The sequence below is a fragment of the Vipera ursinii genome, assembly GCF_947247035.1.
Source record: "Vipera ursinii genome assembly, chromosome: 5".
Taxonomy (NCBI): Eukaryota; Metazoa; Chordata; class Lepidosauria; order Squamata; family Viperidae; genus Vipera; species Vipera ursinii.
In genome coordinates, this window is record NC_139518.1 from 88,544,557 (window position 1) to 88,570,297 (window position 25,741).

Sequence of the window (25,741 nt, forward strand, 5' to 3'; positions counted from 1 at the left end):
CCAATTCTTGTTTAGTTTGTAGTTTCCCTTCAGTATTCAAAATGTGTCTCTATGTCACAAGTTTCTCATAGATGATTAAATTTGGATGCACAAACGCTTCCATTGTTGAGATCCATCCTAGCATTTTCATATAAATTTTCATTTTTATCTTTTCTCATGTCAAAACCAAGACATTTCTTATATAATGATTTTGAAAGTATTTATGGATTTTATTCTTCCCATACCATAGAAAAGCGTGCCATCCATGTCCTTCTAGGCATAGTAATCTTTTGTGTCTAAGGGTTATCCATTCTTTTAACCATGTTAATGCGGCTGATTGATAGTATTGAACCCACTCTGGTAGTCCAAATCCTCCATTTTCTTTCGCTTCTTATAGTAATTTCAATCTTATTCTATCTATTTTCCCAGATAAATTTTAGAATCAGTGCATTTAACTCATCAAAAAAAGATTTCTCTAATTTCATAGGTATTGTTTGGAATAAAAAATGTAGTTTGGGTAAGATATTCATTTTCACCATTGCTATTCTTCCCAACATCGATAATTGTAAATTTTTCCATCTTTCCAAATCTAATTTTATTTGTTTTAATACAGGTGAAACTCAAAAAATTAGAATATCGTGCAAAAGTTCATTTATTTCAGTAATGCAACTTAAAAGGGGAAACTAATATATGAGATACTCATTACATGCAAAGTTAGATAGTTCAAGCCGTGATTTGTCATAATTGTAATGATTATGGCGTACAGCTCATGAAAACCCCAAATCCACAATCTCAGAAAATTAGAATATTGTGAAAAGGTGCAATATTCTAGGCTCAAAGTGTCCCACTCTAATCAGCTAATTAAGCCATAACACCTGCAAAGGGTTCCTGAGCCTTTAAATGGTCTCTCAGTCTGGTTCAGTAGGAATCACAATCATGGGGAAGACTGCTGACCTGACAGTTGTGCAGAAAACCATCATTGACACCCTCCATACGGAGGGAAAGCCTCAAAAGGTAATTGCAAAAGAAGTTGGATGTTCCCAAAGTGCTGTATCAAAACACATTAATAGAAAGTTATGTGGAAGGGAAAAGTGTGGAAGAAAAAGGTGCACAAGCAGCAGGGATGACCGCAGCCTGGAGAAGATTGTCAGGAAAAGCCCATTCAAAACTGTTGGGGACTTTCACAAGGAGTGGACTGAGGCTGGAGTCAGTGCATCAAGAGCCACCACATACAGACGGATCCTGGACATGGGTCAAATGTCATATTCCTCTTGTCAAGCCGCTTCTAAACAACAAACAACGTCAGAAGCGTCTTACCTGGGCTAAAGAAAAACAGACCTGGACTGTTGCTCAGTGGTCCAAAGTCCTTTTTTCTGATGAGAGCAACTTTTGCATCTCATTTGGAAACCAAGGACCCAGAGTCTGGAGGAAGAATGGAGAGGCACACACTGCAAGATGCTTGAAGTCCAGTGTGAAGTTTCCACAGTCTGTGTTGATTTGGGGAGCCATGTCATCTGCTGGTGTTGGTCCACTGTGCTTCATGAAGTCCAGGGTCAATGCAGCCATCTACCAGGAGATTTTGGAACATTTCATGCTTCCTTCCGCAGACGAGCTTTATAGGGATGCTGACTTCATTTTCCAGCAGGACTTGGCACCTGCCCACACTGCCAAAAGCACCAAAACCTGGTTCAATGACCGTGCTTGATTGGCCAGCAAACTTGCCTGACCTGAACCCCATAGACCAGACATGTCAAACACAAGGCCCGGGGGGTGGATCCGGCCCGCGGAGCGGTTTCATGTGGCCCGCGAAGCCATCCTGGAAACAGTGAGGGAACGGCCCCCACTGCCTTGGCCCTGGCCCAGAGACCCTCCTGCTGCCAGAGACCCTCAGATCTGTCCCACTCCTGCCCAGGCCCCCATAGGCACCCTTGATGCGAACGATGTAGAGCTGGCCACGCCCACCCAGTAGGCCATACGCACTCTAGCCACGCCCACCCAGTAGGCCACGCCCACCCTGGCCATACCCTCCCGGCCCCCTGAGGGCAACCGCAATGCTGATGCGGCCCTCAATGAAATTGAGTTTGACACCCCTGCCATAGAGAATCTATGGGGCATTGCCAAGAGAAAGATGAGAGACATGAGACCGAACAATGCAGAAGAGCTGAAGGCCGCTATTGAAGCATCCTGGTCTTCCATAGCACCTCAGCAGTGCCACAGGCTGACAGCTTCCATGCCACGCCACATTGAGGCAGTAATTGCTGCAAAAGGGGCCCAAACCAAGTACTGAGTACATATGCATGCTTATACTTTTCAGAGGTCCAATATTGTTCTATGTACACTCCTTGTTTTATTGATTGCATGTAATATTCTAATTTTCTGAGATTATGGATTTGGGGTTTTCATGAGCTGTACACCATAGTCATCACAATTATGACAAATCACGGCTTGAACTATCTTGCTTGGCATGTAATGAGTCTATCTCATATATTAGTTTAACCTTTTAAGTTGCATTACTGAAATAAATGAACTTTTGCACGATATTCCAATTTTTTGAGTTTCACCTGTATTTGATGAAAAAGATGAAAGGCAAACAACAACAACAAATTAAGCTTAAAGAAGAACTTACAAAACTAGAATTAGAACTACAAAGAGACCCACAAAAGAAAACTCTTTAAAAACAAATGGAGATGATAAAACACAAATTTGGCTTAACAAATCAAAACAGCAAAACAAAACTTTTTTAAAAAATGCCAATAAGCCAGAGAGATGGTTGGCTTATAAACTGAAAAAAGAAAGAGAGAAGAAATTGATAAACAAACTACAAGATGTGAGAGGCAATCTACAATGTGAAAATGATGCAATAAAAAAGAAAGAATTTTATGAAACACTTTATAATACAGAAGAAATTCCTCAGGAAAAAAATAAGACAATATTTAAGAAATGCAAAGTTACCAAAAATCTCAGAGAATTTTAAAAATATGCTAAATGGAAAAATAACAGTGATGGAGTTGACAGAAGGTATAAAAAGACAAAAAAATAAGACACCAGCCCCAGATGGGGTACCGGCAGAATTTTACAAATCTTTACAAGATGCATTACCAATGCAAGAAGTGTGTAATGAGGTATTACTAAAAGCCAAATTACCAAATACATGGATAGATGCCAATATTACGCTAATACCCAAAGAAGACACAGACTTGACCCTAATAAAGAACTATAGACCAATATCTCTACTAAATGTGGATTATAAAATCTTTGCTTCAATAATAGCAGAAAGACTAAAGAGATTCTTGATTGTATTTATATACTCAGACCAAAATGGATTTTTACCAAAGAGACAAATAAAGAACAATTTAAGAATAATTCTAGACACATTGGAATATTACAAAACGCACCCAGGGAAAGAAATGGCTTTGATTTTTTTAGATGCACAGAAAGCCTTTGACAAAGTCAATTTGCAATTTATGGTTCAACAACTGAACTATATGGATTTTGGAGAAAATTTTATGAATATAATTCAAACAATTTATCATAGACAAACTGCTAAAATAATTGTGAATGGAGATTGCACGGAGAGTTTCAATATTAAAAAAGGCACAAGATAAAGATGTCCATTATCCCCACTATTATTTATCTTAACTTTGGAAGTGTTGAACAGGAATGTTAGACAGGATCCAGAAATCAAAGGAATGAAGATAAAAGATGAAAAGTACAAACAACAAGCATTTGCAGGTAACCTGGTATTGATATTGAAGGATCCATTAGATACAAGTCCTAAATTATTAGCAAAGATTGAAGAATTTGGAGAAGTAGCAGGACTGAAAAATTAATAGAGAAAAGACTGAAGTTATAGTTAAAAACCTCACATATAAACAAAAAAACTATCAGTAAAAACAGACCTTCAAATAGTTAAGAAAGTTAAATACTTGGGGATATATTTAACAGCAAGATGTGCAACAATAAAAGAAGATAATTATGTAAAATTATTAAAAAATATAAAACTAGATTTGGAAAAATGGGAAAATCTACAGTTATCTTTTTTTTATTGAAAAGTTTTACAATACATTTTATCTTTAACAATCCCTCCCCCCCTCCCTCCGCCCACCCCTTCCTAGCCCTCCCTAACCCTCCCCCCTTCCCCCCTCCACCCTCCCTGACTTCCCAGAGCTAAATACAAGGTATAAAAGCAAAAAACAATCATAAACAACCATATGCTAACAACAATAAACTATTAAGTCTATCGCACTCTAGCTCATATGAGATGGCTACAAGCAATACTAATATCACATAAAAAAGAGGGGGGAAAACCTATTCAAATGCTAAGTGAAACTTTTTAGTCCCATATTTGTTCTGGATATAATCAATCCACTTTTTCCACTCCATAATATAACGTTGTTGCGAATGATCTTTCAAATAAGCCGAAATCTTTGCCATTTCCGCCAGGTCAGAAACATTTAGAGTCCATTCTTCTATAGTCGGGAGTTCCTCCTTCTTCCAATATTGACCTACTAAAAGTCTTGCTGCTGTAATTAAGTTCAACATCAACTTGGTGTCCACAACAGTAGTATCTGTAATTATGCCCAATAAGAACAGTTGCGGACAAAACTTTATCCTTTGCTTAAAAATCTTCTGCATATTCCACCAGATTTTAATCCAAAAAGCCTTAACCTTTTTACAGGTCCACCATATATGAAAATACGTTGCATCTTCGCCACCACATCTCCAACATTTAGGTTGATAGTTTGGATACATACTTGCAAGCTTTTTAGGATCTAAATGCCACCTATAAAACATTTTGTAAAAGTTTTCTCTTAAGTTTTGAGCTTGTGTAAATTTTACGTTCCTCACCCAGATCTTTTCCCAAGTGTCCATTGTGATAACTTCTTGAATATTCTGAGGCCACTTTATCATACAATCTTTAACAAGTTCTGTTTCTGAGTCAATTTCTATCAATGCAAGATATATCCGTTTGATATGTGCTGGACCCTGATTTCTAATTTGCTTTACCAAATTTTCATCAGTCATTGAGAAACCAATTTTCTGGTCTTCTTTCCACCTGGCCCGTAATTGACCATATTGAAACCAAGTTTGAACAATCTTCTCATCTCGTAAAAGATTATACGGCTTCAAACACCATACGTTCCTCTCCAAACTTAAGATCTCCTTGTACGTAGTCACATCATGTTTGAAGCCAACATTTATGTTTTCTATTGCATGTTTCAGAATTGCCCACAACAGTATCTTGTAGTCTAACTTATGTCTATACTTTTTCCAAACTCTCAGCAATGCCTGTCTTAAAATATGCACTTTAAACACATTATCTACCTTCTTATCATACAATAAATATGCATGCCAGCGAAATAACAAGTCGTGGCCCTCAAGATTTAATAATCTCCCTTGTGTCAAATTAATCCAATCACTTATTCCTGACAACGCAGCAGCTTCATAATATAATTTAAAGTTGGGCATTTTAAGACCACCTCTTTCACGCGTATCCTGCATAATCTTAAGTTTAACTTGTGGCCTTTTCCCTGCCCATACAAATTTATTGATACCCCGTTGCCATTCCTCCAAATTTGAATCTTTTTTAAGAATTGGTATCATTTAAAATAAAAATAGAAATTTAGGCAAGACATTCATTTTCACTGCTGCAATTCTTCCCAGTAAAGACAATTGCAATTTTTCCCAACTCTCCAATTCTTTTTGAATTTTTCCACATAGCTTTTCATAATTATTTTTATATAACTTTGCATTTGAGGGTGACAAATACACCCCCAAATATTTAAACCTTTTAACAATCTCAAATCCAGTTAACCCTAAAAGGGCCTTTTGCGATGCTGTCATATTTTTGGCTAATATTTTAGTTTTTTGTACATTAACCTTAAATCCAGAAACCTTCCCATATTGCATTATTATCTCCATCAGGTCAACAACAGAATTTTCGGGCTGGGTCACCGTAACAACCAGATCGTCTGCAAATGCCCTCAGTCTATAATCCTGATCTCTAATTTGAATACCCTTAATTTTTTTTGAATTCCGTATTTTAATCAATAATATCTCCAATGTTAATACAAATAATAAAGGTGATAACGGACACCCTTGTCTTGTGCCCTTTTCAATATTGCATACTTCAGTCAAACTATTATTTACTATTATTCGGGCAGTTTGTTTTTGATATAATGCCCTAATTGGTTGTAAAAATTTATCCCCAAAATTCATTTTATCTAGAACTTTCATCAAAAATTGCCAATCCAGTTGATCAAAAGCTTTTTCAGCATCTAAAAAGATTAACGCCACAGGGATCTGGTTGTTCCTTTCCAAAAGCTCCACCAAGTCAACTATATGCCTCACATTATTTTTCATTTGTCTACCACTAATAAACCCAGTTTGGTCCTCATGAATCATCTGTTGCAAGACCCTCATCAATCTATTAGCTAAAACCTTAGCAAATATCTTGTAGTCCATATTCAAAAGTGATATTGGTCTGTAATTTCTTACTTGAGTAACATCCTGATCTTCCTTCGGAATCAGGGAAATAAAAGCAGTTCTCCAAGACGGAGGCACCCTTCCTCCCCTTTGAATTGTCTGAAACAATTCCCTTAATGGCTTTATCACCTCCGATTGTAGATTTTTGTAATAGACCGCAGTCAGTCCATCCGTGCCTGGCGCTTTATCCACCTTGAGTTGCTTAATTGCTAAAAGAATTTCTTCTTCTGTTATCAATTGATTAATCTCTTCCTTTTGTTCTTGTGTAAGAACCGGGATGTTGGCATTCTTCAGATATACGTCAATGTCTGTTTCATTAATCTTATCTTTAGCATATAATTTGGAATAAAAGTCCACAAAGGCTTCCTTAATAAGGTCCTGTTGATACACAACCTTACCTTTATGTTCAATTTTATCTATGTTAGAAGCCCTTTGCTTTTTCCTTAACCTGTAGGCTAACCATCTACCTGGTTTATTGGCATTGCAAAAAGTGTTATGCCTAGCAAACCGTAAGTTAGTTGCCACCTGATCAGCCATCAACTTATCAAATTGTCCTCTTAACAAATTAATAACCTCTTTGATCTTCACATCCGATGGATTCAAAATTAGGGCCTTTTCTTTTTCCCTAATTTCATTCTCCAATTCTTTCCTCCTGACTTCCAAGTTACGTCTATATTTATTATTCATATATATTAACACCCCTCTCATATAAGCTTTACTAGCGTCCCAAACCATGTCCATAGAAGTATCCTTGTTCATATTAATTTCAAAAAAGTCCTTCATCTGTTTTTTACATTCTTCACATTACTCTGATTTCTAAACAAGTTCTCATTTAAGCGCCAAGAGCGCCTATCTCTATTATCCTTATTAATCTCTAACCAGACTGGACTATGGTCAGATATAGTTCTTGGACAAATCTTTATCTTCTTAATCCTAGAAAAAAAATCATTAGTCAGTAATATAAAATCAATCCTGGAAAAAGATTGGTGTCTATCAGAAGAAAAAGTATAATCCTTTTCATGTAGATGTGTTTCTCTCCAGATATCTCGCAATTCCAGATCATCCTTCATTTCAAAAAAAGATTTAGGCAATCTAGAATGGCTCGGGGCATGTTTAAAAGAACCACACTTGTCCAGTTGTACGTCCAAGACACCATTCCAATCTCCCATAAAAATAAAAGATTTATAATCCATCTGGGTAATCTTACTATAAAAGTCTATAAAAGTCAGCTTGTTGTTGATTAGGAGCATACAGTCCAACCAAAAGCGTTTTTTTGCCTTCTAACAGCAGATCTATCATAACATATCTTCCTTGTTTATCTGCTTCTATTAGTTCCACTGTCAGAGTATTCTTAACATAAATAACCACTCAATTTTTCTTATTCATTGCAGAAGCAGTAAATTGCGTACCCAACCTTAAGTTCAACAGGTACTTTTGGTCCATAACCCTAATATGTGTTTCTTGCAAGCAAATAACATCAGTCTTAAATTGTTTTAAGTATTGAAAAACTTTCTTTCTCTTCTGTGGTGAGTTTAAACCATTGACATTCCAAGTTAGGAACTTAGTCGCCATCCTTGGCGTCCCGAAGCTTCTGGAGCACGCCTGCCAGGATCCCCTTAACTTCCTTAGGCCGCGCCCCTCCCACAGCTTCACTATAGGTACGCTTTGAAGGTTCCATAACTTTCTGCTGGTCTTGCTCTTGCTCTTGTCTCACTCGTCTCGAGGCGGCATGCATCATCCTCTGCTCTCTAGCGTCTTCCGATGAAACTGTAATTTGATCCCCTCCAGTAACTTTCTCATCTGTCTGTGTTCCTTCAGCATCTTGAGGCTTTCCCTGGCCATTTTTCTTTGCAGATTCCAAAAGTGGTAGAGGGGTTGCTTTTAAAACTTTGCTATAAAAATCACGTGCCTGGATCACTGTGACCAAACGGTGTCTCGTACCTTCATGCATCACCACCATGCCCACTGGTATCTCCCATCTGAACTTGATGTCACGTTTCTTAAGTTCCTGTGCCAAAAAAGCAAAATCTTTCCTTCTCCTTAAAATTCTTGGAGGAATCTCTTTTAAAACCAAAACTTCTTGCTCAGCAACCACAAGCCTAGTGTCATAAGCAACTTGGATAACTTCATTCCTGATTGCTCTCTTTGTAAAATAAACCACCACATTTCTAGGTAGCTTCCTCTGCCTTGCAATCCATGAATTCACACGAAAGATTTTATCTATGCTTCCCTCAATTTCAGCTGCTGGCTGTCCCAGTACCACTTACAAAGCCTCAGAGACTACCTGCTTTAAATCTTCTTTAGGATTCTCTTTTAAGCCTCTGATTCTGATAGAAAACTCCATCTGGTGGTACTGGACCAGAGTCAAGTCTCCATCCATTTTATCCATCATATTTTCATTTTCTAAAACTTTTGCTTCTAGTCTGGAATTCTTTTGGCTAAGGTCCTCCATTTTTTCATCCAAACATTGAATACATAAAGCCACACCTTCAAGTGCAGGCAAGATGTCTGCCCTCATTGCTGTAAACTTCTCTTCCATCTTCTCCTCCAGCTTCTCCTCCAGCTTTTCCATCTTTTCATCTGATATGCAGGGTATCTGATATTTGTTGTGAGTGCTTTTCCAAAGCATCCTGTAAATCCTTAACCGTCAGTGCCAGAGCAGGTGCAGGAGGAAGTAAGGCTTGGAGCGAGGACTGTTGCACCGGGGAAGCCCCCGCACTATGGAGAGCTTTAGAAGTTTTAGTCGCCATCTTCCCCCATTTTCACTTGCTACGCACTTTCACTTTTAAAATCCATAAAGTCCATTGAGCTAGAGAACAAAAATCCACTTCACCTTGACCTCCTGTACCGCTCTGCCTGCCTCTTCACACTCGAAAGTCTTTCCTTCTGGCAGGGGTAGTTGCTAACGCTTGGTTCTGCTCCCAAAAGCACGGAGCAGAAGCGCTGCGTAGCACGGAGCAAACCCAGGCTTTGGGGGGGCTCGATCCTTCAGCCGCCTGATCTAAAAGCTCAGGCGGCCCCGGAGAGCTCAACCCCTACCTGGGGCCTCACCCCCTCCTCTTCTCCCAAGGAGGGGGCTTCCGAACTACTAAAACAGCTGATCGGTGCTTTTTTCAGCAGTTCAAACAAAGCCGCGGAGCGGACAGCCCGGAGATGGCTGTCTTCAGCGTCGCGTCGCCACCGGAAGTCGAAAATCTACAGTTATCAATCCTGGTAAGAATAGTGGTGAAAACGAACATTTTACCAAAATTACTCTTTTTATTTCAAACAATACCGATAAAAATTTACAAAAATACAAAAATTTACAACTTCGATATTGAAGTTTATTTGGCAAGGAAAAAAGCTAGAATCAGACTGAAAATGTTACAAGAAGGAAAAGAAAATGGAGGATTTGGTTTACCAGACTGAGTCTTGTACTATCAAATAGCTGCACTAACATGGTTAAAAGAATGGATAACTTGGACTTCCGGTTCCTCTTTTTCAGCAGAGCAGTTGGAAGATTCGGAATGCCGAATCCTTTGGCTGAAATTTCTTTTTGTTGGGGGCCCTAAAAGGCCAGAACCCACCCTGAAGGGGTGGAATGAATGAAGGAAATCCCAGGGACTTAGGAGAGATGGCGGTCGCTTTGAACAGTCCAGGAGAATATTATGATTTAATCCAAATGGGAAATATTTTAACACATCTAAGCAACTTTGAACATAAGGAAAAGAATGAGAAAAAATTCCTTACAGCGAAACAAATGATGCAGCAAAACATATTGATTAAAAAAGGCAACAGCCAGAGAAAAAAGACTAAAATGGAAATTCAGGGGAAAAAAAGATGGAGCTTATCAGAGAGAATACTTAAAAAGAAACATTTGTTTGAATATGGCTAAAGAAATGGAAAAACTTTGAAATATACTACTCTTAGAGGGATGATTTTTCCCCCTTAACTAATATAATATGTTTTTTTCTTTTCCTTCTGAAAAAAGTTGAAATGATTTAAACAAAAGCAAATGTTTTAGTTATTTAAATGTGACGATAAGGAAAGCATAAAAAATGTGTTTTGAATGAGAGTTAAAGGATTAGATGATTAGAACTATTGAATGGAATGCTTAAAGTTTAAATAGATTTAATACATTTTTAGCTATGGTCAAAAAGAATAATGAAATTGAGGGAATAAATATATATTAAATTAGGAGGGATAGATATTTTAAGTTATATGTTATTTTTTGTATCTCAGTGCTCTTGTCTCTTTTTTGTTTCCCTTTTCTTTCTTCTTTTTCTTTTTTCTTTTTTTCTTCTTTTTTGTCTCTCTCTTTTCTTTTCTCTTTATACTTTTTCACTTATCAATTAAGAAATACTGTATAAAAGCATGAGAGGGTTTATATGGAAAAACTAGAATTAAATCCACCAATGTAAATATAGTTAAATGTTGAAAAGTGCCACTTGTAAGAATATTTAGAATTTGGGGGGATAAATAAACTGAAATAAACACGGTAACAGGATTTATGATAAGGCAATTTAAATAACTTATTGAAACTATATACTTAACTGTTTTTAATTAAAATAATGAGAATCGTCTTAATCTAATGTTTTGCAAAGAAAGATACTTTGGGGAAAGGGGAAATCAAATGAAATTAACATATGGAATATAGATTATAGAAACTAATTGTTAAGGACTGTTTTATAAATATTACCCAGACAACATACTGTTTACAAATTACTGAATGACTTATGTTATGTTAAAAAATTCTAATAAAATATTGGGAAAAAAGAGAAAAGAATGGATAACCCTTTGAAATAAAACACTATTATACCTAGAAGGGCATGACCTACAACTTGGAAGGCATGCTTTCCTATGGTATGGGAAGAACAAAATTCACAAATACTTTCAAAACCACTGTGTAAGAAATGCACTACTTTTGACATGGGAAAAGATAAAATCAAGAACTTACATGAAAATACTAGGATGCATTTTGACAATGGAGGCGTTTGTACACCCAAACTTATTCAATTATGAGAAACTTGTGACTTATAAAGATATTTTAAATACTGATGGAAAACTAAAAACTAAACAAGAATTGGAAGAAAAGGGCATTGAGCTCCTTGGTGGAGCAGTGGGCTAATGCCTCCTTAAGTAACACCAGCTGCCTGCAATTAGTGCAGGTTCGCATCCCACCAGGCTCAAGGTTGACTCAGCCTTCCATCCTTCCGAGGTAGGTAAAATGAGGACCCAGATTGTTGGGGGCAATTAAGCTGACTTTGTAATAATGCCGCTTGGGTGTGTGTGTGTGAAAGCCCTAATAAGCAGACATATACATAGAATGAAGGCTATTGCTAAGTTTGTAAGCCGCCCTGAGTCTTCGGAGAAGGGTGGGATATAAATGGAATTAAAAATAAAAAATAAAAAAATAAAAATGGTGGCCACACCTGCAAATGCCAATGATATATGAGAAAGGTGCAAAAATACTGTATATGTTTTTAAGACCAGACAACGTTAGACGAAACCAGAGGGTCGGAGCACATCACCGCTTGAAGACAGCGGGGATGCACTCCCAGATGTTGATACGGCCCTCTGTTCGAATGCCTGCTGCCATTCCATAACATTGTGGGAATAGATAATCCCACACCCCGCTCCAGGGCCCCGGAGGCAACCAGCCCAGGACATTTCCTGACAGAGGAGTAGGGGGCTTTCTTGGGGCAGACTCAGTCACTGACGCCCGTCATTGCTTCTTTGGGCAGAAAGCAGCCAAATGGCCAGGGTCCAACACAACCACCCCGAACGTTGCCTGTTCATTTCTGCCACTGATAGATGAGGCCTGGCAGCACCTAGCTCCATTGGCTCCTCCCTCTGAATCGGGGTCTCACACACAACAGAGACCCCGATGTCTCTGGGGTGGCATGGTGACTCCTTCACTGCTGCAGACGAGCGTCAATCCGCAGACAGAAATGGATCAGCCCATTGAGGTCTGAGGGAATATCAACACGGGCCAGCTCATCCAACATCTCCTCCAACAATCCATCCTGGAAAGCGTCCATGAGTGCAGCCTCATTCCAGGCTGAATCTTGGCTAAGCAGCTGAAAATTGCTGATATATCCCTGTAGGGGGCGTCAACCTTGTCTCAGAGCTTTCAGGCATCAGGTAGCAGTCTGCGTCTTTATGGGGTCCTCATACATCAGATGCATATGATTACAAAACTCCACAAAGTTGTCCAACAATGGACTTGGTTGGGCTAGCAGGGGTGTGCCCCAATGAGCTGCATCACCAGAGAGAAAGCTTAACACAAACCCCACCTTATCCCGGTCAGTGGGGAAATCAGCTGCTGTCACGCTGATAAATAGCTGGCATTGTCCCAGGAAAGCAGGAAACATATCTGGATTGCCATCAAATTTATCTGGCATTGCAACTTGGCATTTTCTCCTGGGTGGTGGTGGTAGTGGTGGTGCAGCATGGACCTGTGCTTGTAATTGAGCCACCTGAGCTGCCAACAAAGTGAGTTCCTGGGTGAGCTGGGCATTCTCAGCACGTAGCTGCTCCATAATAGTAAGGGGTGTGAGGCTGAAGGCAAACTGTTCTGTTCCAGCCTACGACCGGCCCTGTTTGAATGTCAGGGACAACTCCTTTTTATAGTCAACAGGCTGGAAGAAAACTCAACCAAATTTATTTACAAAGAAATCAAAAGTTCAAACAAGAGTTAAACAGGAATAACAGACCAGGACTCTAGCAGAAGATCTTCAAACAGTTGCCTTCAGCAACCAGCATCTCCCACACCTTCCCCTTTTATCAGCAGTCCCAAAGCGTGGCTTCTCATTGCCTTCTCCTCCTCTCACCGAGTTGCCTCATTGCCTTTCTCTGTTCTGCTCTGCTGGATTGCCTCCGGCTCCTAGCGTCCCTGAATAGATCCAGCTGTGAATCATCTACGTCCAATACCTCGTGCTCACACGGCTGAGTCTGATGAGGAACATGACAGGAGGGGCCAGGCTGAGAGTCCTGCAGTGCATCAGAGCCTCCCTCTGACACCAAAGGCTCTCCAAACCCCTCCTCCTCCTCCTCTTCAGAATCATCAGACTCAGCTGCTGGTACCACAGGCTGACGCTGAATCACAACAGGTGCCATAAGAAAGGGGAGGGGGAGCACGTATGAATGTGTATAGAGCACAGTACTCTAACCTTTGCTGCTGCTTTCACTTTGATGTATTCACATGGGAATTAAGGAGGGGAAAATACCTTTGGGGCCATCTGGTTTCACAGATGCCTGAGAAGCCAGATGATTATCACCTTTTTGGCCAGAAGTTCTCATAACAACTTCACACCAGTGAATTAGCTCCTGGTGGACTGGGGCTTTTGGGTGAAGCTGACAAAACTGTACTTTTAGCTTAATGCTTTGCACAGGAATTTTAGATTTTGCTTTTTTACTCTGCAATCACTTTCTCTCAGTAAAAAAATCCACTTTGAAACAATGCTTGTTTCCTGACTATGTTTTCCTGGGGAAATAGCTGAGGCAGGTCCTTACCTGGGCTTTTTTTTGTCATAGAACGCTCAGAACGGAGTTCCGGCACCTTTTTTGGATGGAACCTTGTAGGGTAGGCAAGGCAGGTTGTATGACATGTGTGAGTTCTGGCACCTTTTTCTTTTACAAAAAAAGCACTGGTCCTTACACTTTCCCTCATTCTATCTTCTCTATGCCCTTTCCTTCCCCTTTTTACATTGATTTATTTCTATTTGTATTTTATATTAAGAAAACAAAGCTTATAGTAATAATGTGTTTTAAGAGCCGTGGTGGCCCAGTGATTAGAATGCAGTACTGCAGGCTACAGTACACCTGCTGACTGCCACCTACCAGCAGTTCGGCAGTTCAATTCTCACTGGCTCAAGGTTGACTCAGCCTTCCATCCTTCTGAGGTTGGTAAAATGAGGACCCAGATTGTTGGGGGCAATATGCTGACTCTATAAACTGCCTAGTGAGGGCTGTAAAGCACTGTGAAGTGGTATATAAGTCTAAGTGCTATTGCTATGCTATTAAAAGAATTTATTTAAGAACAGTTACATCTGTATTATATATCTTCAGTCCTATATTATGATGCTATACAACTTGATCTCTTATTATCTTCCTGACAAAATGCACCAAGAGATCTTTTTTATTCTTTTATTCTCTTGTAAATATTTATTTATTTATTTTTCATGCTTCTTAACCACCGATCTCCCTCTTCCTCCCAATCCAAGTTTTAATTTTGTAAAGCTTTAATAACCTTTTTAAATATCTTCCTCAAAATCCTCTGAAATTGCTCTAAATCTCAAACAAATTTCCCTCTTTCAATTCCAAGTAATTGGTGCCAAATTATCTAATTCTATTTCCAGTTTTCTATAACTTCCTTCTTTCCAGAACTTCCATTGTCATTAATTTGTTATATGTCTCTAAACAATTACAGAGCTTCTTCTTGACTTCTTTAATCTCCTCTGTCATATTTACATCTTTTTGATACATTCTTTTTTTGAAGATGTTAATTTAGTAGCCAGTTATTTAATTAATTTAGTATCAAGTGATTCAGCTTATTGCCCAATTCTCAATTTTCTGAAGTAAATCTGGTGTAATTCCCCACTCTGCATATTGCTCTAATGATCCTCTCCTCCCTGAGCTACTTTTGCTGCCTTTTCCAGTGGTTGCCATTGTAAAATTGTAATCCAAAAATGAAAGTGTCTTGATTACAAAGGCAAGTATCTCCTTTTCCCCCCCTGTTTTGTCTTTTGGTGTCATTAATCCTTTTATCTCAAATGCACTTTATAGTTACACTCAGCTTCACAGTCTGGGTCATCTTTTGTTCTGAAAAATCCACCAAAAATCCACTCTTTAATTTGTAAATAAAAACAAAAAACAGCATGGGGAAGAATTTTGGTTATGCACTTCCACTTGAGAAATGGGAAGAGATTTGGTGGACTAATATGAGGCTGGTGGTTTCCACGTCATACAAGGAGAACATATACAAAATGCCTCATAGATGGCATCTCCCTCTGGCTAGACTTTCCAAAATGTTCCCCGGATTGTTGGCCGATTGTTGGAAGTGTGGTAAAGGGATTGGCACATACTATCACTTATGGTGGACATGTCCGAAAGTGGTTAGATATTTTTTTATTTTTTTTATTTAAAAAGTTTTACAATACATTTTGACTTTAATCCCCCCCTCCCCCACCCCTATCTAACCCTCCCTATCCCTCTCCCCCATTCCCTCCTCCCCCCCCCCGACTTCCCAGAGCTAAATACAGGGTATAAAATCAAAAAACAAACATAAGCACCCCTATGTTATCAACAATAAACTATTAATTCTATCTCCCTCTAGCTCACATAAAATGAATACAAACAATATTAATATTACAAATAAAGTAAAAAAGAAAAAGAGGAAAACAAAAAAAGAGCTTTACTCAGAATAGATTTTCTTAATCCCAGTCTCTTGCATGTATCACGCCAAATGTCTCGCAGTTCCAAATCATCCTTGAGTTCAAATAAAAAGAGTAAAAAAAGGTTTAAGCAGTCTGTAAGACAACTTGTTGTTAATTAGGAGCTTGCATACCCATTCTTAGTTCAACACATACTTTTAGTCCATAACCCTAATATACTTTTCTAACAAGCAAATAACATCAATCTTAAATTGTATTAAATATTAAAAAAAACTTTCTTTCTCCTCTATGGTAAATTTAATCCATTGACATTCTAATTTAAAAATTTAATCACCAATCTTGACGCTCCAAAGCTTTTGGAGCACGTCTGTCATGACCCCCAAAACTTCTTTGGACCGCGCCCCTCCCACAGCTTCACTGTAAGTACACTTTGGAGATTCCATAACTTTCTGCTGGTCTTGCTCTTGCTCTCGTCTCGCTCTTCTTAGGGTGGCACGCGTCATCCTCTGGCCTCCTGCAACAACCGATGAGACTGTATCTTGATCCCCTCCAACACCATTGTCCTCTATCTGTCTATCTGTAACATCTTGAAGCTTTCCCTCGCCGTATCCCTTTACAGCTTCCAAAAATGATAGGGGGGTTGCTTTTAACACATTGCTATAAAAATCACGTGCCTGGGCCACAGTAACCAGACGATGTCTTTTACCTTCGTGCATCACCACCAGTCCAACTGGAATCTCCCATCTAAACTTAATATCACATTTCTTAAGTTCCTGTACTAGAAATGCAAAATCTTTCCTTCTCCTTAAAATCTTCGGAGGAATCTCTTTTAAAACCAAGACTTCTTGCTCAGCCACTACCAATTTAGTATCATAAGCAGCTTGAATGACTTCATCTCTAATTACTCTCTTTGTAAAATAGTCCACCACATCTCTGGGTAACTTCCTCTGTCTTGCAATCCATGAATTTACACGAAAAATTTTGTCCATATTTCCCTCAATTTCAGATGCTGGCTGGCCCAATACCCCTTCCAGAGCCTCAGAAATCAGCTGCTTTAAATCTTCTTTACAATTCTCCTTTAAACCCCTGATTCTAATAGCATACTGCATCTGATGATACTGAACAAGGCTCAATTCTCCGTCCATTTTATCCCTTATATTTTCATTTTCTAATACCTTTGCTTCTAATATAGAGTTCTTTTGACTGAGATCCTTCACTTTTACATCCAGCTGTTGCACACATTCAGCTACAGATTCAATCATAGACAACATGTCCACCCTCATTGCTCTAAACTTCTCTTCCATCTTCTTCTCCAATTTCTCCATTTTCTCCTCCATTTTCTCCTCCAGCTTTTTCAACTTTTCATCCATCATGTCAGACATCAATTGTGAATGCTTTCCAAGAGCATCTTGTAAATCCTTAAGCGTCAATGCCGGAGGAGGTACAGGAGGAAGCAAAGCTTGCAATGAGGTCTGTTGCACCAGGGAAGACCCCGCACTCCGAAGAGCTTTAGAAGTTTTAGCCGCCATCTTCCCCCACTTTCACTTATTGCGCACTTTCACTTTAAAGCTATAAAATCCATTGAGCTAGAGAGTAAAGATAAGAGTCCACATCACCTGGACCTCCTGTACCGCTCTGCCTGCATCTTGATAATCAAAAGTATTTCCTTTTGGCAGGGGTGGTTGCTAACGCCTGGCTCTGCTCCATAAATCCCGGAGCAGGGGCGCTGCGCAGCTCGGAGCAACCCAGGCTTCGGGGGGGCTCAATCCTTCAGCCGCCCAAACTCTCAGCTCAGGCGGCCCCGGAGAGCTCAACCCCTACCTGGGGCCTCACCCCCTCCTCTTCTCCCGAGGAGGGGGCTTCAAATCCATCTAAACAGCTGATCAGCGCTGTTTACAATGGAAAAACACAGCTGCGGAGCGGGCAGCCCGAAAACGGCTGTCTTCGGCGTCGCGTCGCCACCGGAAGTGAAAGTGGTTAGATATTGGATGAGGATCCAAAAATAGATAGAGGAAATCACAGGGTGTTTAGTTGATCTTAAACCAGAGATGTATCTGCTTGGCTCCAGGCCTGGAAATATTAAGAAGGAAATATGGTATTTGGTTTTACATATCTTAACGGCAGCAAGGATGGGGTATGCTCAATTTTGGAAGGCAAATCATACCCCGCCAGATGAAGTTATAATTAGGAGAATACTTGATTGTGCAGAAGCAGACACATTGATCAAGAAGTTGAAAGGTAAAGAAGAGACACCAGCATTTCTATCATGGAATAAATGGTATATTTGGATGGATAAAAGATTAAAGAAATGAGGGTGGCTTGGAGGTTGGTCAAAAATGAAGTGATATAGTCTTTGTTAATGAATAAGCTTTGGAGTTGGATGGTTATAAGAGACTTAATGAGTGGAATATAATTGTTAGTTTAGAAGTAGATATAATGTGAAATTTTTGAAATGGTTTTCAATTTTTGATTTCTTCATTTTTTGTATATTGTAAATGTTTTTTTTGTCTTTGTTGGTGTATGGTATGTTTTTAACACGAAATGTAAATAAAGATTTATTTATTTTTTAAAAAAGCATTTCCATGAAGGTCTGCTTCATTTATCTATTTAATTCCAATTTATTCAAAAGCACTGTCACCAAAATAATCTTTTAAACAAAGACCTGTTCTCTTTATCCATTTTAAATTGTCTTAAATCCACTTGTTAAGCTGTTTGCCAAACATTTTTAAATCTTTAAAAGGTCTCCAGAAAGAATATTGATTCACAAAGTGGGATTTTCTTATGCTGCCTCTCAGACAATCTTTCTTTAGCTGTAAATTAATTACATCCAATAGTGTTTATAAAAATGCTTGTGGGAATCTTTTATCCATTTGGCTGCATCACGATTATGAATTTGATTGAATTCCCTCAACTCCAAGCCGTTCAAGACACAGAACCCTCAATACTTGCTTTCTAGTCTTGTCATTAGGAGCAGCTGTTGGGAGTACAAGTGAGCAATCTCACAATCTTACAATTTCTCCTTTATCTGGAAAGATAGCACCAGCCAGAATGTGCCGTCTGGCCATCAATCTCCATCACAATGCTGTCCCTGCAACTTCAGACATCTAGTCCACTACAAATCCTCACCCAGAAATACCAATAATCCTTCTTCCTGTAGAAACAACATTTGTGGAAAATTGGATAAAAAATGACTGGGTAACAATTAACATGAGAATCTCTGTGTTTTTGTTCTAGCAAGCATCATCTCAGTCAACTGGTCTCTGACTCAGATTCTGAAATGGACAGCACAGAGCAACTAGCCCTGGGTAGTACTGACACTCTTTCTAGTGGACATAATGCTGATCTAGAGGCTGCTAAGCGCCTTGCAAAAAGGCTATACAATTTGGATGGTTTCAAAAAGGCAGATGTAGCTCATCATCTGGGGAAGAAGTAAGTATGTGTAGGTATTCCAAAAAGTCTATTCATCCAGATTTTATTTTATTCACTCTATAAAGAAATATGGCTGCCTGGTGTGCTCCTTCATAGCTCTCTTCAGAGGAAGTGATTATGATTGCAGTAGATAAGCCACAGCCTTCATAATGGAAACAATTGAAGAAGCTTTTGTTTCATTTTACAAACATTCTTGGTAATGTTGTTGGTGTGGCCCGTATAGCTTACAAAGACAGGGTGGCTTATCCTCTTTTCTTTTCTAGCTTGGCAGCAATATTCCCAGAAGTGCAAATATACTATGATTGCTACAGTCTAGTTCAGACATGTCAAACACAAGGCCTGGGGGCCAGATCCGGCCCGTGAAGCCATCCTGGAAACAGTGAGGGAACGGCCCCCACTGCCATGGCCCTGGCCCAGAGACCCTCCTTCTGCCAGAGACCCTCAGATCTGTCCCACTCCTGCCCAGGCCCCCATAGGCACCCTAGATGTGAACGATGTAGAGCTGGCCATGCCCACCCAGTAGGCCATACGCACTTTAGCCCCACCCACCCAGTAGGCCATGCCCACCCGGGCCACACCCACCCAGCCCCCTGAGGGTAACCGCAATGCTGATGCAGCCCTCAATGAAATTCAGTTTGACACCCCTGGTCTAGTTGGATTAGAACACAGGATGGGGAAGAGTAGTGTAATTGAAAAATAACAAATCTGGGAGCTTTTCCTGTCCTTTAATATCTGCCATGATCTTCAGTTGTTAATCCATCTCATAATCTGTCTCATCTATAAAGAAGATGTTTCTTTCATTTCCAGTAATGATTTCAGTAAGACAGTGGCAGGGGAGTACCTCAAGTTCTTTGAATTCACTGGAATGACTCTGGACCAAGCTCTTAGGTAAGTGTCCAAGGAGGGACCTCTGAAGTCTTCAGAAAGATTGAGGTTCAGAGGCAAATTAAAGTAGCTGCAGCAGTCAATTATTTTCAAGATTAACTTTTATTCACATTTATTTAGTAAGACTTATCAGATTTTATATATTTCTTTAGCCATAGTAGCTCACCAGAGTTTGCTTAATGTATTTGTGCTGCCTACAGTATGGCAGTCCTCAACTTACAATGGCAATTGAAAGTGGAATTGCCATCACTAAGTGATCCAATTTTAAAGTGCAACTTCATTGATTAGCAATGGCAATTCTTACAGTCCCAGTTGTTGTTAGGCAAGGCAACTTCCTGCTAGCTTCCCACAACCAAAGTTGTTGGAGAAGTTGGCAGAAAGCTGAAAGTCCAGGCCCACAGGCAGGTAAGTAGCTGCTACTCGGTGGGGGAAAGAGCAAGGGGGTGTGCAGAAATGTGAGAGAGGAGTGGGGAGGGTACACAAGGGTGTGAGAGGGTGCATAAGAAGTGCTGCATGGGTTGGGGAGGGTATGCAGGGACACAAGTGGCTGGCACAACATAAGCATAAAGCACAAGCATAGCCCACATTGACTTTGAAGTGAAGCCAATAGGGAAGGTTGCAAATTGCGATCACATAATTGTGGGGCATTTGACAGCCAGCCAAATACCTAGCTTGTGATCAAGTGACCACAAGAATTCTCTGATGGCTAAACCTCTAAGGACCAGTGGGGATAGGATGTAAAGTGGCACACTTGACCTTGCTCATCTTGATGTCTCAATAGTTTTCAATACTATAAACCAGGGCTTTTCAACCTTTTCACCCATTTTACCACTTTTAGGATATGACAATATCCGAATACCACCAGTCACCTAGCAAGGTGTCAAAAACTTGATGACCAAAAAAAAGGAAAAAAGTGATAAAGTACATGTAGTCTTCGATTTACAACAGTTCACTTAAACTATGGTATTTTTCTAGCCAATGTCAGTGGTTGGGGGTATGCAGCTTCATGTTGCATTGGTCCTCCTCCTTCCTCTGAGTCTGGTTCCAGCCAGTGTTGATAGGACAGGGGAGGCCCAGCCACCTCATTCTGTGAAGTGCTATAGGAATCAGTGCTCTCTCCTCTCCTGTTTAACATTTACATGGAGAAAGGGCTTGCAAATCTGTTCCAATGTAAAATATGTTCATTTATGTAAACCTTTTTCCACATTTTTGTTTAAAAAGGATCTTACAGATCAGTTTCAAAAACAAGATGCAAAGTATTTCTCTATTTTATTTACTTTCATTTTCATTCAATTTCTATAGTCACTTAACTCAGCCAAGTCACTCTTTAGTACTTTAGTGCCAATGCCCTTTACAAAAGAAACAGGTATGATAAATACAGAGCAGGTACTGGGATTCTTTCTCTTTACGGCTGAATCACATGATTCAGGAGGGAGCAGGGAGCTTCAAATAGAGTAGCAGCTTGTTTACTCCCTTTCCCATAAATGGGCAGAAGGTTTATTTCCCATTTGTTTGGGGTTTTTTCTTTTGTTTTCGTTCTTTCTTGGGTGGATATGGCCAATTTTCATACTTAATCTTTCCTTGCCAGCTTCTCCTTACCACATGCCAAATTTGATTCTGTTTTTAGAGTGTGGTTCTGCTGACTGTCTACTTTTACATAATTTATTTCTAACATTCCATTGGGCTAGAAAAAAATAAAAGGGATGGAACAGAAATAAATTCTCAATATTACAAGATTCTTACAACAACTAGCAGGGTTGGGAAAAGTTCAGGAACAATTTATTATTATTCCAGAATCATATTTTACAATGAATATCCTGATTCTACACCTTTGTGTCTCTGCTTCAGTGAATCTCTACTACATTCCTGGCATGGTGAGATTGCACAGCTTGTTGGTGGCTGTGCTAGAGTGTTTTGGAATTGCAATCTTTGGCCAGGAGCCGTTGCTATGGTATTGACAGAACTGCTGGGGAACTAAGATGGGAAAGCTTCACTGTCCAGAATGAAAGCACAAAGTCCTAGAGCAGTGGCTATTATACCTGAGAAATATCCATGTCTTCCTTTTCTCTTCAGATCTTTTCTGAAGGAGCTGGCCCTCATGGGAGAAACTCAAGAACGGGAGCGGACCCTAGCACATTTTTCACAACGATATTATGCATGCAATCCCAAAGCCATTCCTTCTGAAGGTGAGATAAAATAAATTTAAAACATAAGATAAGACTAGAAAAGACCTTTCAGCTTATTTGTAAGACCCTCTACTTTACATGGTTGCTTTTTATTATTGCTTTTGTCATGGAAAAACCCAATGAAAAAAACAAGAGACAGCAACACAAAACAATGATTCTTATTTTAAGATTCAGAGGTTTATTTTGCTAATAATTTGGAACATAGCAAACATAATAACACAACATCACTTACATTAGTAACCCATTACAATGAGGCCCAGCAAGGATAGCTATAGGCCAATGGCAAATCAATCTGGTCCAGTCCCAACTCTATATATCCTTTCCCATCCTAAGACTGTAGATCAGGGGTCTTCAAACTTGGCCCTTTTCTGACTTGTGGACTTCAACTCCCAGAATTTCTCAGCCAGGCATGCCTGGGGTGTGCCTGGCTGAGGAATTCTGGCAGTTGAAGTCCACAAGTCATAAAAAAGGCCAAATTTGGTGTAGACAGATGGTCAGCAATCTTACACTTTCTGCTGACATTTTGCTGATCCTTTGCTGAACATAACTTTCCACATACTCATGTACGTTGAAACCCAAATCTGTCAACTACTTTCAGTTCCCTATTTCCTACTGTTCCAGTGCTTATGTTCTAAATATATTTGAAACAAGCAAGCTTGGCAAAATCATATTAAGTACAATTGCAAACTGCAAAATTAAGCATAGCACAGACTTGGTTCAATACTTTTTCCATGAGGCCTGATTTAATTCACCTGGGCCTAAACATTGCATAAAAGAACAATAACCAATATTTTCATCTTTCACACTTGGTTTGTGTGCTCATTTTTTGGGGACTGCCATTCTGGTGGAAGGCGGGCTGGTTGCCGAGGAATGTATTTGTTTTGCTCTGCTCTGACCTCTGAGAAGATGTCTCCCTCTCTGAGAAAGAAATGTGGCCTGAAGACATCTGCCTTATCTTCAGACAATGGAGCCTGAGACCATTGGGAAATGAAACTGAGAGAGACTTGAGATGGGTGCTAAATCACCAGGTTCTCAAAACAACATAGTACCTATGGATTGGCTGGATTTCAACCAGATGATTGGACACTGGAGGCAGGAGTTTTGCTTGGGCATTATGATGTAACCTTTCATACACAAATTGTTCAGATCTTGCTTTGCTCTACTGCTATCACTAACTCTCAATAAAAGTTCCTTTTGAAACAATGCCTGTTACAAGAGTTTTACTTTCTTGGGAAATCTAGTTGAGGCAGATCCTTACATAAAGCAGGTTCTGCAATAATGCTCAACCCAGAGAAGCAGCTGCCCTACCATGGAGGGCCATGCATGAGATGTCTCTGCAAGGCAGCGAAATGGGAGAAGTCATGACTGAAGATTGGAGCAAGTTGGCTACAAAGGCCTATCCCAAGGAAGGCACCTCCAGTTGGCTGGAGGGAGCCACTGCCTTAGAAGATTCCAAAAAACTGAGATGGTCGCTCAGTGTCGGGAAGAAAAAAAATCTGGGAAGAAAGAACCCAAAGGGTGACTCTCACCTGAGGAGGGCAGAAAAAGGCTCGGAAGAAAAAGGTGGAGCTGACATCCAATAAGGAAGAGATGGACAAGCTGCTGGATCAGATGGAGGGGATCCTGAAGCAAGCTATGCAGTACATGGTGGAAGTTTTCAAGGACCTAAAAGCTAAATCCCTGAGCTGTCCAGAGAAAGAGGAAGAATTAGCTGAGGAAGCTGGGTGTGGAGATGGAGAAACCATGATCACTGAGAGCATAGGGGGAGGAATGGGATCAACTGAAATGGTGGCAACCACCCCAGCAGCGCAGTAGCAAGCAACCCCCCAGAAAGCCTGGACCCTATGAGAACCCAGAGAGAGAACTCCCCCAAACAAGCCAAAGCTGGTGCCACTAGGGGTGAAGTTCAATGGGGATATCCAACAACTGGGGTTATTCCTGGCTCATGTTCTCACCTACATCCAAGTGTAGAACCCTGCCTAACAACACAGCCAAGATCAGAGTCATTAACCTAGCCCTGGAAGGGGCTACGACCAGATGGATGGTGATCCTACATAACTACAATGCCCCCAAGCTCTGGAATTTCAATTGGTTCATGATAGCACTGAAGATCGACTGGCAGACTGGAAAGCTCGGGACCTCATAAAAACAGTGAAGCAAGGGCAACACCCAGTGGCTGAATATAGGGAAGAATTCTGCAATTTAGCATGCTGCCTCAGCTGGCCCGAAGACATCCTGATGAGCTGTTTACAAGACAGGCTAAATGATGACCTGTACAATGCTTGCATGGCCTGTGGGGCACCGGCATGTCTACAGGACTGGTGTATCCTAGCAAAGAAGTGGAGATTGACCAGGTCCAGAACCAGTACCACCCCAGGAAACCAGGGAAAAGAAATCAACCTGAAAGAAAAGGAGAAGCAAGTAAACCCTCCATGAACCAGCCATGATCCACTGCCTGCTTCAGAGTGGCAAAGAAGGCCATCGTGCCATAGAATGCCACAGTAAGGCTGCAGCCTGCAAGGCAGATTGCAACTCAGGGAAAAACGAACCAGCCCACTCAGCGCTCAAAAGACGCGGCCCTGAAAACCTCCAAGGTCATAGAACCTCCCCGAGCACCAAAGGCAGAGGGTAGAGCTCCAACCCCATCTGATGATGAGTCAGGAATGTCAGGGAGTGACTACGATGATGATCTCTTGATAAGTGGGCCAATCAACCCCATAACCATGCCCATAGAACTGTCAATCCTGGGCACAGGTAGGAGAACAGCTTACATGGCATTGTTGGACTTGGCCTGCACCCGGTGCCTAATAAGCCCACACCTAGTTGGAAAACTGGGGATTCCCTCAAAGCAGGGATGTCAAACTGCTGGCTCATGGGCTGGATGCATCACTAGGAAACTGCACCCACCCCATTGCCGGCAATGGGGGGAAAGCTCTGATATGTCACACGACATCATGTGACATCATGAGTTTGACATGTGTGCTTTAAAGAGACTCAAAGACCCAATCACTTTTTGTTAGCTTGATGGGTTTGTGGCAGGGGGCATCCCAGCAAACTTTGGCATTGAGGCCCTAACCATGGGAAGCCACTCAAAGACTTTAGCGCAATATTGGAAGAAGGAGGAACTGCCTACTATAGAAGAGTGGACTTTAAAAGTTTCAAACCTGGCGGAAATGGCAAAGATTTCAGCATATTTGAAAGAACAATCGCAACAGAGATATATTGTGGAATGGAGAAGTTTGATTGATTATATTCAGAATAAACATGGGACTAAAAAGTTTCATTTAGCATATGAATAAGTATTAGTATTAGTATGGTGTATTAGTTAGTTATTATTATTTAGTTATTTAGTTATGTTTAAGAGGAGTTAAAGTGCAATAGAATTTAAAGTGTCTTTTTAGT

At 40.2% G+C, this 25,741-nt stretch overlaps 1 protein-coding gene across 1 annotated transcript in view; it reads left to right on the forward strand.

The window, feature by feature from the left end:
* PSD (pleckstrin and Sec7 domain containing) overlaps positions 1 to 25,741 on the forward strand; it is a gene marked incomplete at both ends in the record, with an annotated part of 230,222 nt that overhangs the window by 33,706 nt on the left and 170,775 nt on the right. The window contains 3 exons of the mRNA XM_083363338.1: positions 19,074 to 19,268; positions 20,076 to 20,156; positions 22,227 to 22,339. Coding sequence (XP_083219464.1) covers positions 19,074 to 19,268; positions 20,076 to 20,156; positions 22,227 to 22,339 — 389 coding nt within the window. The remainder of the gene's footprint in view (positions 1 to 19,073; positions 19,269 to 20,075; positions 20,157 to 22,226; positions 22,340 to 25,741) is intronic.